The sequence below is a fragment of the Heterodontus francisci genome, chromosome 46 (assembly GCF_036365525.1).
Source record: "Heterodontus francisci isolate sHetFra1 chromosome 46, sHetFra1.hap1, whole genome shotgun sequence".
Classification (NCBI taxonomy): Eukaryota; Metazoa; Chordata; class Chondrichthyes; order Heterodontiformes; family Heterodontidae; genus Heterodontus; species Heterodontus francisci.
Genome location: NC_090416.1, coordinates 21,094,478 through 21,111,761, shown reverse-complemented (window position 1 = coordinate 21,111,761; position 17,284 = coordinate 21,094,478). Strand labels below are relative to the sequence as shown.

General features: G+C 58.1%; 1 protein-coding gene across 2 annotated transcripts in view; it reads right to left on the bottom strand.

The window, feature by feature from the left end:
* The window catches only part of polr3c (polymerase (RNA) III (DNA directed) polypeptide C), a 91,318-nt gene extending 74,072 nt beyond the window's left edge, over positions 1-17,246 (bottom strand). Inside the window, exons 1-3 of one of the 2 annotated variants that reach the window (XM_068022534.1) lie at positions 17,091-17,246; positions 15,024-15,204; positions 10,566-10,821 (exon numbers count right to left, since the gene is read on the bottom strand). In XM_068022534.1, the coding sequence (XP_067878635.1) occupies positions 10,566-10,821; positions 15,024-15,170 (403 nt within the window). In that variant the 5' untranslated portion in view covers positions 15,171-15,204; positions 17,091-17,246. Of the gene's footprint in view, positions 1-10,565; positions 10,822-15,023; positions 15,205-15,719; positions 15,960-17,090 lie in introns of those variants that run through there. The other variant, XM_068022535.1, reaches the window with a different exon arrangement.
* Between the last annotated feature and the right edge of the window lie 38 nt (positions 17,247-17,284).

Genomic DNA, 17,284 nt, shown 5'->3' with positions numbered 1-17,284 from the left:
CCCTATTGACCCCTCCGAAAACCAGTGACCCCTACTGACCCCTCCGAACACCAGCAGCCCCTACTGACCCCTCAGGACACCAGCAGCCCCTACTGACCCCTCAGGACACCAGCAGCCCATACTAACCCCTCCGAGCACCAGCAGCCCCTACTGACCCCTCCGAGCACCAGTAACCCCTACTGATCCTTCAGAACACCAGTCACCCCTACTGACCCCTCCAAGCACCAGCAGCCCCTTCTGACCCCTCCGAGCACCAGCAGCCCCTACTGACCCCTCCGTACACCAGTAATCCCTACTGACCCTTCAGAACACCAGTAATCCCTACTGACCCCTCCGTACACCAGTAACCCCTACTGACCCCTCCGAACACCAGCAACCCCTACTGACCCCTCCGAACACCAGTAACCCCTACTGTCCCCTCCGTACACCAGTAACCCCTACTGACCCCTCCGAACACCAGTAACCCCTACTGACCCCTCCGTACACCAGTAATCCCTACTGACCCCTCCGTACACCAGTAACCCCTACTGACCCCTCCGAACACCAGCAGCCCCGACTGACCCCTCCGAACACCAGCAGCCCCTACTGACCTATCCAAACACCAGCAGCCCCTACTGACCCCTCCAAACACCAGTAACCCCTACTGACCCCTCCGTACACCAGTAATCCCTACTGACCCCTCCGTACACCAGTAACCCCTACTGACCCCTCCGAACACCAGCAACCCCTACTGACCCCTCCGAACACCAGTAACCCCTACTGTCCCCTCCGTACACCAGTAACCCCTACTGACCCCTCCGTACACCAGTAACCCCTACTGACCCCTCCGAACACCAGTAACCCCTACTGACCCCTCCGAACACCAGTAACCCCTACTGACCCCTCCGAACACCAGCAACCCCTACTGACCCCTCCGAACACCAGCAACCCCTACTGACCCCTCCATACACCAGCAGCCCCTACTGACCCCTCCATACACCAGCAGCCCCTACTGACCCCTCCATACACCAGCAGCCCCTACTGACCTATCCAAACACCAGTAACCCCTACTGACCCCTCCGTACAGCAGTAACCCCGACTGACCCCTCCGTACACCAGTAACCCCTCATGACCCCTCCTAACACCAGTAACCCCGACTGACCCCTCCGTACACCAGTAACCCCTACTGACCCCTCCGAACACCAGTAACCCCTACTGATCCCTCCGAACACCAGCAACCCCTACTGACCCCTCCGAACACCAGCAACCCCTACTGACCCCTCCATACACCAGCAGCCCCTACTGACCTATCCAAACACCAGCAGCCCCTACTGACCTTTCCAAACACCAGCAGCCCCTACTGACCCCTCCAAACACCTGTAACCCCTACTGACCCCTCCAAACACCAGTAACCCCTACTGACCCCTCCAAACACCAGTAACCCCTACTGACCCCTCCGTACACCAGTAACCCCTACCGACCCCTCCGTACACCAGTAATCCCTACTGACCACTCCGAACACCAGTAACCCCTACTGACCCCTCCGCAGACCAGTAATCCCTACTGACCCCTCCGTACACCAGTAATCCCTACTGACCCCTCCGTACACCAGTAATCCCTACTGACCCCTCCGTACACCAGTAATCCCTACTGACCCCTCCGTACACCAGTAACCCCTACTGACCACTCCGAACACCAGTAATCCCTGCTGACCCCTCCGCAGACCAGTAATCCCTACTGACCACTCCGAACACCAGTAACCCCTACTGACCCCTCCGCAGACCAGTAATCCCTACTGACCCCTCCGAACACCTGTAACCCCTACTGACCCCTCCAAACACCAGTAACCCCTACTGACCCCTCCAAACACCAGTAACCCCTACTGACCCCTCCGTACACCAGTAACCCCTACTGACCCCTCCGTACACCAGTAATCCCTACTGACCACTCCGAACACCAGTAACCCCTACTGACCCCTCCGCAGACCAGTAATCCCTACTGACCACTCCGAACACCAGTAACCCCTACTGACCCCTCCGTACACCAGTAACCCCTACTGACCCCTCCGTACACCAGTAACCCCTACTGACCCCTCCGTACACCAGTAATCCCTACTGACCCCTCCGAACACCAGTAACCCCTCCTGACCCCTCCGAACATCAGTAACCCCTCCTGACCCCCCCTAACACCAGTAACCCCTACTGACCCCTCCAAACACCAGTAACCCCTACTGACCCCTCCGTACACCAGTAACCCCTACTGACCCCTCCGTACACCAGTAATCCCTACTGACCACTCCGAACACCAGTAACCCCTACTGACCCCTCCGTACACCAGTAACCCCTACTGACCCCTCCGAACACCAGTAATCCCTGCTGACCCCTCCGTACACCAGTAACCCCTACTGACCACTCCGAACACCAGTAACCCCTACTGACCCCTCCGCAGACCAGTAACCCCTACTGACCCCTCCGTACACCAGTAATCCCTGCTGACCCCTCCGTACACCAGTAATCCCTACTGACCCCTCCGAACACCAGTAACCCCTCCTGACCCCTCCGAACATCAGTAACCCCTCCTGACCCCTCCTAACACCAGTAATCCCTACTGACCACTCCGAACACCAGTAATCCCTGCTGACCCCTCCGTACACCAGTAACCCCTACTGACCACTCCGAACACCAGTAATCCCTGCTGACCCCTCCGTACACCAGTAACCCCTACTGACCCCTCCGAACACCAGTAATCCCTGCTGACCCCTCCGTACACCAGTAACCCCTACTGACCCCTCCGAACACCAGTAACCCCTACTGACCCCTCCGAACACCAGCAACCCCTACTGACCCCTCCAAGCACCAGCAGCCCCTACTGACCCTTCAGAACACCAGCAGCCCCTACTGACCCCTCCGTACACCAGTAACCCCTACTGACCCCTCCGAACACCAGCAGCCCCTACTGACCCCTCCGAACACCAGCAGCCCTTACTGACCCCTCCGAACACCAGCAGCCCCTACTGACCTATCCAAACACCAGCAGCCCCTACTGACCTATCCAAACACCAGCAGCCCCTACTGACCCCTCCAAACACCAGTAACCCCTACTGACCCCTCCGTACACCAGTAATCCCTACTGACCCCTGCAAACACCAGCAGCCCCTACTGACCTATCCAAACACCAGTAACCCCTACTGACCCCTCCGTACACCAGTAATCCCTACTGACCCCTCCAAACACCAGCAGCCCCTACTGACCTATCCAAACACCAGTAATCCCGACTGACCCTTCCGAGCACCTGTAACCCCTACTGACCCCTCCAAGCACCAGCAGCCCCTACTGACCCTTCAGAACACCAGTAATCCCTCCTGACCCTTCAGAACACCAGTAACCCCTACTGACCCCTCCGTACACCAGTAACCCCTACTGACCCCTCCGTGCACCAGTAACCCCTACTGACCCCTCCGTACACCAGTAACCCCTACTGACCCCTCCGTGCACCAGTAACCCCTACTGACCCCTCCAAACACCAGTAACCCCTACTGACCTCTCCGAACACCAGTAAACCCGACTGACCCCTCCGAACACCAGTAACCCCTACTGACCCCTCCGAACACCAGTAACCCCTACTGACCCCTCCGTACACCAGTAACCCCTACTGACCCCTCCGAACACCAGTAAACCCGACTGACCCCTCCGAACACCAGTAACCCCTACTGACCCCTCCGAACACCAGTAAACCCGACTGACCCCTCCAAACACCAGTAACCCCTACTGACCCCTCCAAACACCAGTAACCCCTACTGACCCCTCCGTACACCAGTAACCCCTACTGACCCCTCCGTGCACCAGTAACCCCTACTGACCCCTCCAAACACCAGTAACCCCTACTGACCTCTCCGAACACCAGTAAACCCGACTGACCCCTCCGAACACCAGTAACCCCTACTGACCCCTCCGAACACCAGTAACCCCTACTGACCCCTCCGTACACCAGTAACCCCTACTGACCCCTCCGAACACCAGTAAACCCGACTGACCCCTCCGAACACCAGTAACCCCTACTGACCCCTCCGAACACCAGTAACCCCTACTGACCCCTCCGAACACCAGTAAACCCGACTGACCCCTCCGAACACCAGTAACCCCTACTGACCCCTCCGAACACCAGTAACCCCTACTGACCCCTCCGAACACCAGTAACCCCTACTGACCCCTCCGAACACCAGTAACCCCTACTGACCCCTCCGAACACCAGTAACCCCTACTGACCTCTCCGAACACCAGTAACCCCTACTGACCCCTCCAAACACCAGTAACCCCTACTGACCCCTCCAAACACCAGTAACCCCTACTGACCCCTCCGTACACCAGTAACCCCTACCGACCCCTCCGTACACCAGTAATCCCTACTGACCACTCCGAACACCAGTAACCCCTACTGACCCCTCCGCAGACCAGTAATCCCTACTGACCCCTCCGTACACCAGTAATCCCTACTGACCCCTCCGTACACCAGTAATCCCTACTGACCCCTCCGTACACCAGTAATCCCTACTGACCCCTCCGTACACCAGTAACCCCTACTGACCACTCCGAACACCAGTAATCCCTGCTGACCCCTCCGCAGACCAGTAATCCCTACTGACCACTCCGAACACCAGTAACCCCTACTGACCCCTCCGCAGACCAGTAATCCCTACTGACCCCTCCGAACACCTGTAACCCCTACTGACCCCTCCAAACACCAGTAACCCCTACTGACCCCTCCAAACACCAGTAACCCCTACTGACCCCTCCGTACACCAGTAACCCCTACTGACCCCTCCGTACACCAGTAATCCCTACTGACCACTCCGAACACCAGTAACCCCTACTGACCCCTCCGCAGACCAGTAATCCCTACTGACCACTCCGAACACCAGTAACCCCTACTGACCCCTCCGTACACCAGTAACCCCTACTGACCCCTCCGTACACCAGTAACCCCTACTGACCCCTCCGTACACCAGTAATCCCTACTGACCCCTCCGAACACCAGTAACCCCTCCTGACCCCTCCGAACATCAGTAACCCCTCCTGACCCCCCCTAACACCAGTAACCCCTACTGACCCCTCCAAACACCAGTAACCCCTACTGACCCCTCCGTACACCAGTAACCCCTACTGACCCCTCCGTACACCAGTAATCCCTACTGACCACTCCGAACACCAGTAACCCCTACTGACCCCTCCGTACACCAGTAACCCCTACTGACCCCTCCGAACACCAGTAATCCCTGCTGACCCCTCCGTACACCAGTAACCCCTACTGACCACTCCGAACACCAGTAACCCCTACTGACCCCTCCGCAGACCAGTAACCCCTACTGACCCCTCCGTACACCAGTAATCCCTGCTGACCCCTCCGTACACCAGTAATCCCTACTGACCCCTCCGAACACCAGTAACCCCTCCTGACCCCTCCGAACATCAGTAACCCCTCCTGACCCCTCCTAACACCAGTAATCCCTACTGACCACTCCGAACACCAGTAATCCCTGCTGACCCCTCCGTACACCAGTAACCCCTACTGACCACTCCGAACACCAGTAATCCCTGCTGACCCCTCCGTACACCAGTAACCCCTACTGACCCCTCCGAACACCAGTAATCCCTGCTGACCCCTCCGTACACCAGTAACCCCTACTGACCCCTCCGAACACCAGTAACCCCTACTGACCCCTCCGAACACCAGCAACCCCTACTGACCCCTCCAAGCACCAGCAGCCCCTACTGACCCTTCAGAACACCAGCAGCCCCTACTGACCCCTCCGTACACCAGTAACCCCTACTGACCCCTCCGAACACCAGCAGCCCCTACTGACCCCTCCGAACACCAGCAGCCCTTACTGACCCCTCCGAACACCAGCAGCCCCTACTGACCTATCCAAACACCAGCAGCCCCTACTGACCTATCCAAACACCAGCAGCCCCTACTGACCCCTCCAAACACCAGTAACCCCTACTGACCCCTCCGTACACCAGTAATCCCTACTGACCCCTGCAAACACCAGCAGCCCCTACTGACCTATCCAAACACCAGTAACCCCTACTGACCCCTCCGTACACCAGTAATCCCTACTGACCCCTCCAAACACCAGCAGCCCCTACTGACCTATCCAAACACCAGTAATCCCGACTGACCCTTCCGAGCACCTGTAACCCCTACTGACCCCTCCAAGCACCAGCAGCCCCTACTGACCCTTCAGAACACCAGTAATCCCTCCTGACCCTTCAGAACACCAGTAACCCCTACTGACCCCTCCGTACACCAGTAACCCCTACTGACCCCTCCGTGCACCAGTAACCCCTACTGACCCCTCCGTACACCAGTAACCCCTACTGACCCCTCCGTGCACCAGTAACCCCTACTGACCCCTCCAAACACCAGTAACCCCTACTGACCTCTCCGAACACCAGTAAACCCGACTGACCCCTCCGAACACCAGTAACCCCTACTGACCCCTCCGAACACCAGTAACCCCTACTGACCCCTCCGTACACCAGTAACCCCTACTGACCCCTCCGAACACCAGTAAACCCGACTGACCCCTCCGAACACCAGTAACCCCTACTGACCCCTCCGAACACCAGTAAACCCGACTGACCCCTCCAAACACCAGTAACCCCTACTGACCCCTCCAAACACCAGTAACCCCTACTGACCCCTCCGTACACCAGTAACCCCTACTGACCCCTCCGTGCACCAGTAACCCCTACTGACCCCTCCAAACACCAGTAACCCCTACTGACCTCTCCGAACACCAGTAAACCCGACTGACCCCTCCGAACACCAGTAACCCCTACTGACCCCTCCGAACACCAGTAACCCCTACTGACCCCTCCGTACACCAGTAACCCCTACTGACCCCTCCGAACACCAGTAAACCCGACTGACCCCTCCGAACACCAGTAACCCCTACTGACCCCTCCGAACACCAGTAACCCCTACTGACCCCTCCGAACACCAGTAAACCCGACTGACCCCTCCGAACACCAGTAACCCCTACTGACCCCTCCGAACACCAGTAACCCCTACTGACCCCTCCGAACACCAGTAACCCCTACTGACCCCTCCGAACACCAGTAACCCCTACTGACCCCTCCGAACACCAGTAACCCCTACTGACCTCTCCGAACACCAGTAACCCCTACTGACCCCTCCGAACACCAGTAACCCCTACTGACCCCTCCGTACACCAGTAACCCCTACTGACCCCTCCGTGCACCAGTAACCCCTACTGACCCCTCCAAACACCAGTAACCCCTACTGACCCCTCCAAACACCAGTAACCCCTACTGACCCCTCCGTGCACCAGTAACCCCTACTGACCCCTCCGTGCACCAGTAACCCCTACTGACCCCTCCGAACACCAGTAAACCCGACTGACCCCTCCGAACACCAGTAACCCCTACTGACCCCTCCGAACACCAGTAACCCCTACTGACCCCTCCGAACACCAGTAATCCCGACTGACCCCTCCGAACACCAGTAACCCCTACTGACCCCTCCGTGCACCAGTAACCCCTACTGACCCCTCCGAACACCAGTAACCACTACTGACCCCGCCGTACACCAGTAACCCCTACTGACCCCTCCGAACACCAGTAACCCCTACTGACCCCTCCGAACACCAGCAGCCCCTACTGACCCCTCAGGACACCAGCAGCCCCTACTGACCCCTCAGGACACCAGCAGCCCATACTAACCCCTCCGAGCACCAGCAGCCCCTACTGACCCCTCCGAGCACCAGCAGCCCCTTCTGACCCCTCCGAGCACCAGCAGCCCCTTCTGACCCCTCCGAGCACCAGCAGCCCCTACTGACCTCTCCGTACACCAGGAATCCCTACTGACCCTTCAGAACACCAGTAATCCCTACTGACCCCTCCGTACACCAGTAACCCCTACTGACCCCTCCGTACACCAGTAACCCCTACTGACCCCTCCGAACACCAGCAACCCCTACTGACCCCTCCGAACACCAGTAACCCCTACTGACCCCTCCGTACACCAGTAACCCCTACTGACCCCTCCGAACACCAGCAACCCCTACTGACCCCTCTGAACACCAGCAACCCCTACTGACCCCTCCATACACCAGCAGCCCCTACTGACCCCTCCATACACCAGCAGCCCCTACTGACCCCTCCATACACCAGCAGCCCCTACTGACCCCTCCATACACCAGCAGCCCCTACTGACCCCTCCAAACACCAGTAACCCCTACTGACCCCTCCATACACCAGTAATCCCTACTGACCCCTCCGTACACCAGTAACCCCTACTGACCCCTCCGTACAGCAGTAACCCTTACTGACCCCTCCGTACAGCAGTAACCCCTACTGACCCCTCCGTACAGCAGTAACCCTTACTGACCCCTCCGAACACCAGTAACCCGAACAGCAACCCCTACTGACCCCATCCGAACACCAGTAACCCCAACAGCAACCCCTACTGACCCCTCCAAGCACCAGCAGCCCCTACTGACCCTTCAGAACACCAGTAATCCCTACTGACCCCTCCGTACACCAGTAACCCCTACTGACCCCTCCGTGCACCAGTAACCCCTACTGACCCCTCCGTGCACCAGTAACCACTACTGACCCCTCCGTACACCAGTAACCCCTATTGACCCCTCCGAACACCAGTAACCCCTACTGACCCCTCCGAACACCAGCAGCCCCTACTGACCCCTCAGGACACCAGCAGCCCCTACTGACTCCTCAGGACACCAGCAGCCCATACTAACCCCTCCGAGCACCAGCAGCCCCTACTGACCCCTCCGAGCACCAGTAACCCCTACTGATCCTTCAGAACACCAGTCACCCCTACTGACCCCTCCAAGCACCAGCAGCCCCTTCTGACCCCTCCGAGCACCAGCAGCCCCTACTGACCCCTCCGTACACCAGTAATCCCTACTGACCCTTCAGAACACCAGTAACCCCTACTGACCCCTCCGTACACCAGCAGCCCCTACTGACCCCTCCATACACCAGCAGCCCCTACTGACCCCTCCATACACCAGCAGCCCCTACTGACCCCTCCATACACCAGCAGCCCCTACTGACCTATCCAAACACCAGCAGCCCCTACTGACCCCTCCAAACACCAGTAACCCCTACTGACCCCTCTGTACACCAGTAATCCCTACTGACCCCTCCGTACACCAGTAATCCCTACTGACCACTCCGAACACCAGTAATCCCTACTGACCCGTCTGTACACCAGCAGCCCCTACTGACCCCTCCGTACACCAGTAACCCCTACTGACCCCTCCGAACACCAGTAACCCCTACTGACCCCTCCAAACACCAGTAACCCCTACTGACCCCTCCAAACACCAGTAACCCCTACTGACCCCTCCAAACACCAGTAACCCCTACTGACCCCTCCAAACACCAGTAACCCCTACTGACCCCTCCAAACACCAGTAACCCCTACTGACCCTTCCGAGCACCAGTAACCCCTACTGACCCTTCAGAACACCAGTAATCCCTACTGACCCCTCCGTACACCAGTAATCCCTACTGACCCCTCCGAACACCAGTAACCCCTACTGACCCCTCCGAACACCAGTAACCCCTACTGACCCCTCCAAACACCAGTAACCCCTACTGACCCTTCCGAGCACCAGTAACCCCTACTGACCCTTCAGAACACCAGTAACCCCTACTGACCCCTCCCAGCACCAGCAGCCCCTACTGACCCCTCCCAGCACCAGCAGCCCCGACTGACCCTTCAGAACACCAGTAATCCCTGCTGACCCCTCCGAACACCAGTAACCCCTACTGACCCCTCCGAACACCAGTAATCCGTACTGACCCCTCCGAACACCAGTAATCCCTACTGACCCCTCCGTACACCAGTAACCCCTACTGACCCCTCCGTATACCAGTAACCCCTACTGACCACTCCGAACACCAGTAACCCCTACTGACCCCTCCGTATACCAGTAACCCCTACTGACCCCTCCGTATACCAGTAACCCCTACTGACCCCTCCGTATACCAGTAACCCCTACTGACCCCTCCAAACACCAGCAGCCCCTACTGACCCCTCAGGACACCAGCAGCCCCTACTGACCCCTCCGAACACCAGTAACCCCTACTGACCCCTCCGAACACCAGTAACCCCTACTGACCCCTGTAACGCTCACTGATATTTCGAACCGGCACCCTGTCACTGTATCGCAAACCCAGGTACACCCTCTCTAACTGCATTCAATCAACCTCTTCCACCCTTCCTCCTCTCCCTCCCCCTTCCCATTCACATCCCCACCCCGTTACTCTCTCTGTTCATGCCCCTCCCCCTTCACTCCCCCTCCCCTTCATCTCCCCGTTCACGCCCTTCCCCCTTCCCATTCATGCCCTCTCCTCCTTCCTCTCTCCATTCACACCCGCTCACCCTCTTTGTCCCTATCCATGCCTCCTCCCCTTACTCCCTCCGTTCACGACCTCGCCCCCCTGCCTGGTCATACCCTCTTCCTATTCACACCCTCCATCTACATTCACAGCCTCTCTTCCTCCATGTCTCCATTAACAAACACTCACCCTCCATTGTCTCAGTCAGCCTGTCAGCGACTTTCTTCACAACTCCACTCATTGTCATCTTGCCATTCTGCAGAAGTTCCTCGATGATCAGCTCCCCTGTGTCTCCGTACAGTGTCTTTGCTGAGTAGATATAGCGCGGGTAGCGGAGAATGTGAATGATGTGTGTGCAGTGCACCTCGTACTCCACAAAGCCTCGCTTGTGCACATGGTACGAGGCAAAGTTGTGATGGATCAGGACGCAGAGAGCTTTCTTAACCTGGAACAAAGTGAAGTGTGAGACAAGTGCCCGTGCCTTCCACCACTGCTCCCCCTCTATCACCCCCTCTACACTCCAACATGACCCCCCCCTCTACACTCCAACACGACCCCCCCCTCTACACTCCAACACGATCCCCCCCTCTACACTCCAACACGACCCCCCCCTCTACACTCCAACACGAAACCCCCCTCTACACTCCAACACGAAACCCCCCTCTACACTCCAACACGACCCCCCCCTCTACACTCCAACACGAAACCCCCCTCTACACTCCAACACGACCCCCCCCTCTACACTCCAACACGACCCCCCCCTCTACACTCCAACACGACCCCCCCCTCTACACTCCAACACGACCCCCCCCTCTACACTCCAACACGACCCCCCCCCTACACTCCAACACGACCCCCCCCCTACACTCCAACACGATCCCCCCCTCTACACTCCAACACGAAACCCCCCTCTACACTCCAACACGAAACCCCCCTCTACACTCCAACACGAAACCCCCCTCTACACTCCAACACGAAACCCCCCTCTACACTCCAACACGACCCCCCCCCTCTACACTGCAACACGACCCCCCCTCTACACTCCAACACGACCCCCCCCCCTACACTCCAACACGACCCCCCCCTCTACACTCCAACACGATCCCCCCCTCTACACTCCAACACGATCCCCCCCTCTACACTCCAACACGACCCCCCCCCCTACACTCCAACACGACCCCCCCCTCTACACTCCAACACGACCCCCCCCTCTACACTCCAACACGATCCCCCCCCCTACACTCCAACACGACCCCCCCCCCTACAATCCAACACTACCCCCCCCCCTACACTCCAACACGATCCCCCCCCTACACTCCAACACGATCCCCCCCTCTACACTCCAACACGAAACCCCCCTCTACACTCCAACACGAAACCCCCCTCTACACTCCAACACGACCCCCCCCTCTACACTCCAACACGAAACCCCCCTCTACACTCCAACACGAAACCCCCCCCTCTACACTCCAACACGAAACCCCCCTCTACACTCCAACACGAAACCCCCCCCTCTACACTCCAACACGAAACCCCCCTCTACACTCCAACACGACCCCCCCTCTACACTCCAACACGACCCCCCCCTCTACACTCCAACACGACCCCCCCCTCTAAACTCCAACACGACCCCCCCCCTCTACACTCCAACACGACCCCCCCCCTCTACACTCCAACACGACCCCCGCCTCTAAACTCCAACATGACCCCCCCCACACTCCAACATGACCCCCCCCACACTCCAACACGACCCCCCCCCACACTCCAACACGACCCCCCCTCCTCTAAGCTCCAACACGACCCCCCCCCCTACGCTCCAACACGACCCCCCCCCCTACGCTCCAACACGACCCCCCCCTCTACACTCCAACACGAAACCCCCCTCTACACTCCAACACGAAACCCCCCTCTACACTCCAACACGAAACCCCCCTCTACACTCCAACACGAAACCCCCCTCTACACTCCAACACGAAACCCCCCTCTACACTCCAACACGACCCCCCCCTCTACACTCCAACACGACCCCCCCCCTACACTCCAACACGATCCCCCCCTCTACACTCCAACACGAAACCCCCCTCTACACTCCAACACGAAACCCCCCTCTACACTCCAACACGAAACCCCCCTCTACACTCCAACACGAAACCCCCCTCTACACTCCAACACGACCCCCCCCCTCTACACTGCAACACGACCCCCCCTCTACACTCCAACACGATCCCCCCCTCTACACTCCAACACGATCCCCCCCTCTACACTCCAACACGACCCCCCCCCCTACACTCCAACACGACCCCCCCCTCTACACTCCAACACGACCCCCCCCTCTACACTCCAACACGATCCCCCCCTCTACACTCCAACACGACCCCCCCCCCTACACTCCAACACGACCCCCCCCTCTACACTCCAACACGATCCCCCCCTCTACACTCCAACACGATCCCCCCCTCTACACTCCAACACGATCCCCCCCTCTACACTCCAACACGAAACCCCCCTCTACACTCCAACACGAAACCCCCCTCTACACTCCAACACGACCCCCCCCTCTACACTCCAACACGAAACCCCCCCCTCTACACTCCAACACGAAACCCCCCCCTCTACACTCCAACACGAAACCCCCCCCTCTACACTCCAACACGAAACCCCCCTCTACACTCCAACACGACCCCCCCTCTACACTCCAACACGACCCCCCCCTCTAAACTCCAACACGACCCCCCCCTCTACACTCCAACACGACCCCCCCCTCTAAACTCCAACACGACCCCCCCCCTCTACACTCCAACACGACCCCCGCCTCTAAACTCCAACATGACCCCCCCCACACTCCAACATGACCCCCCCCACACTCCAACACGACCCCCCCCCACACTCCAACACGACCCCCCCTCCTCTAAGCTCCAACACGACCCCCCCCCCTACGCTCCAACACGACCCCCCCTCCTCTAAGCTCCAACACGACCCCCCCCTCTACACTCCAACACGACCCCCCCTCCTCTAAGCTCCAACACGACCCCCCCTACACTCCAACACGACCCCCCCCTCCTCTAAGCTCCAACACGACCCCCCCCTCCTCTAAGCTCCAACACGACCCCCTCTACACTCCAACACGACCCCCCCCTACACTCCAACACGACCCCCCCCTACACTCCAACACGACCCCCCCTACACTCCAACACGGCCCCCCCCCCACACTCCAACACGACCCCCCCGCTACACTCCAACACGACCCCCCCTACACTCCAACACGACCCCACCCTCTACACTCCAACACGACCCCCCCTCTAAACTCCAACACGACCCCCCCCTCTACACTCCAACACGACCCCCCCCCACACTCCAACACGACCCCCCCCTCCACACTCCAACACGACCCCCCACCTACACTCCAACACGACCCCCCCGCTACACTCCAACACGACCCCCCCGCTACACTCCAACACGACCCCCCCGCTACACTCCAACACGACCCCACCCTCTACACTCCAACACGACCCCCCCCTCTAAACTCCAACACGACCCCCCCCCCTACACTCCAACACGACCCCCCCGCTACACTCCAACACGACCCCACCCTCTACACTCCAACACGACCCCCCCCTCTAAACTCCAACACGACCCCCCCCCCTACACTCCAACACGACCCCCCCTACACTCCAACACGACCCCCCCCCTACACTCCAACACGACCCCCCCACACTTCAACACGACCCCCCCCTCTACACTCCAACACGACCCCCCCCTCTACACTCCAACACGACCCCCCCTCTACACTCCAACACGACCCCCCCTCTACACTCCAACACGACCCCCCCTCTACACTCCAACACGACCCCCCCTCTACACTCCAACACGACCCCCCCTCTACACTCCAACACGACCCCCCCCTCTACACTCCAACACGACCCCCCCCTCTACACTCCAACACGACCCCCCCCTCTACACTCCAACACGACCCCCCCCTCTACACTCCAACACGACCCCCCCCCTACACTCCAACACGACCCCCCCCTCTAAACTCCAACACGACCCCCCCGCTACACTCCAACACGACCCCCCCTACACTCCAACACGACCCCCCCTCTACACTCCAACACGACCACCCCCCACCCTACACTCCAACACGACCCCCCCCTCTACACTCCAACACGACCCCCCCCTCTACACTCCAACACGACCACCCCCCACCCTACACTCCAACACGACCCCCCCCCCCTACACTCCAACACGACCCCCACCCTACACTCCAACACGACCCCCACCCTACACTCCAACACGACCCCCCCCCACCTCTACACACATACTACTCAAACCCAGCCAACCCTGTGCAAGTTTATTTTACCACCTACGCTCGAGGCAGTTTCCCTCTGGGGTTTGGAACTTGCTGGATGCACATGGCCATTTGTAGCAAGTTTAATGATGAAGCAAGGTTTACCCAATCTCCCTCCCCTCTTCCTCACCCCACTCCCCTGATCTAGTGTCCAGAAATCTCTGCAGCAGGTATCGTGGCTGATTTTCCCTCTAATACGGAGGCCTTGAATCAGCTAATCCATCACAGACCAGCAAAGGGACCTGGGACCCTCCAGATCGACGGGACCCCGTATCAGGACAATAATCTCCACACACTTGTACCTGATCGATGGGCGTCTCGGTGTCGTTGGCGATCAGGCGCAGAGGCTGGCATCCGGTGTGAATTAGGTGGGTGCCAACTTTGGCCACAATCTGGCCATAATGTGCCAGGAGCAGGTGGGAGCAGATCTGCGACTCGAGGTGTGTCATTGGTGAACTGGAGTCGATCACATCAGGCACAATCCTACAGGTTAAATAAAAGCACAATTATTTCTGCAGCAACACTAAACATCAGTCTATCAGAAAACTGTCCTTAAAAAGCAGGAAAAATGTCACAGGTGCTGGCGAGGTTCAGGCTTATTTTTGGAACATGCAGCAAGAGCTTTACTCTGTATCTAACTCCGTACTGTACCTGTCCTGGGAGTGTTTGATGGGGACAGTGTAGAGGGAGCTTTACTCTGTATCTAACTCCGTACTGTACCTGTCCTGGGAGTGTTTGATGGGGACAGTGTAGAGGGAGCTTTACTCTGTATCTAACTCCGTACTGTACCTGTCCTGGGAGTGTTTGATGGGGACAGTGTAGAGGGAGCTTTACTGTGCTTCTAACTCCGTACTGTACCTGTCCTGGGAGTGTTTGATGAGGGACAGTGTAGAGGGAGCTTTACTCTGTATCTAACTCCGTACTGTACCTGTCCTGGGAGTGTTTGATGAGGGACAGTGTAGAGGGAGCTTTACTCTGTATCTAACTCCGTACTGTACCTGTCCTGGGAGTGTTTGATGGGGACAGTGTTCTTCTTTTGGGCCTCCTTATCTCGAGCGACAATGGATACGCGCCTGGAGGTGGTCAGTGGTTTGTGAAGCAGCGCCTGGAGTGGCTATAAAGGCCAATTCTAGAGTGACAGGCTTTTCCACAGGTGCTGTAGAGAAATTTGTTTGTCAGGGCTGTTGCACAGTTGGCTCTCCCCTTGCGCCTCTGTCTTTTTTCCTGCCAACTACTAAGTCTCTTCGACTCGCCACATTTTAGCCCCGTCTTTATGGCTGCCCGCCAGCTCTGGCGAACGCTGGCAACTGACTCCCACGACTTGTGATCAATGTCACAGGATTTCATGTCGCGTTTGCAGACGTCTTTATAGTGGAGACATGGACGGCCGGTGGGTCTGATACCAGTGGCGAGCTCGCTGTACAATGTGTCTTTGGGGATCCTGCCATCTTCCATGCGGCTCACAAGGCCAAGCCATCTCAAGCGCCGCTGACTCAGTAGTGTGTCCAAGCTGGGGATGTTGGCCGCTTCGAGGACTTCTGTGTTGGAGATACGGTCCTGCCACCTGATGCCAAGTATTCTCCAGAGGCAGCGAAAATGGAATGAATTGAGACGTCGCTCTTGGCTGACATACGTTGTCCAGGCCTCGCTGCCACAGAGCAAGGTACTGAGGACACAGGCCTGATACACTCGGACTTTTGTGTTCCGTGTCAGTGCGCCATTTTCCCACACTCTCTTGGCCGGTCTGGCCATAGCAGTGGAAGCCTTTCCCATGCGCTTGTTGATTTCTGCATCTAGAGACAGGTTGCTGGTGATAGTTGAGCCTAGGTAAGTGAACTCTTGAACCACTTCCAGAGCGCGGTCGCCAATATTGATGGATGGAGCATTTCTGACATCCTGTCCCATGATGTTCGTTTTCTTGAGGCTGATGGTTAGGCCAAATTCATTGCAGGCAGACGCAAACCTGTCGATGAGACTCTGCAGGCATTCTTCAGTGTGAGATGTTAAAGCAGCATCGTCAGCAAAGAGGAGTTCTCTGATGAGGACTTTCCGTACTTTGGACTTCGCTCTTGGACGGGCAAGGTTGAACAACCTGCCCCCTGATCTTGTGTGGAGGAAAATTCCTTCTTCAGAGGACTTGAACGCATGTGAAAGCAGCAGGGAGAAGAAAATCCCAAAAAGTGTGGGTGCGAGAACACAGCCCTGTTTCACACCACTCAGGATAGGAAAGGGCGTAGAGGGAGCTTTACTCTGTATCTAACCCCGTGCTGTACCTGTCCTGGGAGTGTTTGATGAGGACAGTTTAACAGGGTTCTGGGGGCCCAGGGCCTCTCTGCTCCCTCCCCGCCAGGCCTGGACCTCTCACCCACCTGCTCTCGGGCGCCTCTCCTCCGCGGGCCACTTTCTATTTCCGGGGGTAACAGCCTTTGCGTCCGGGTGTGTGGATTCCTTCCCGGTCATTGTTTCTGTTTTTCCTCCGGACCCCATTTCTAGCGGAACTTCTGGTTACTGCCCCACACTGACATGGCAGCTACCGCAACCCCAGGCGGATTCACTTCCGGGG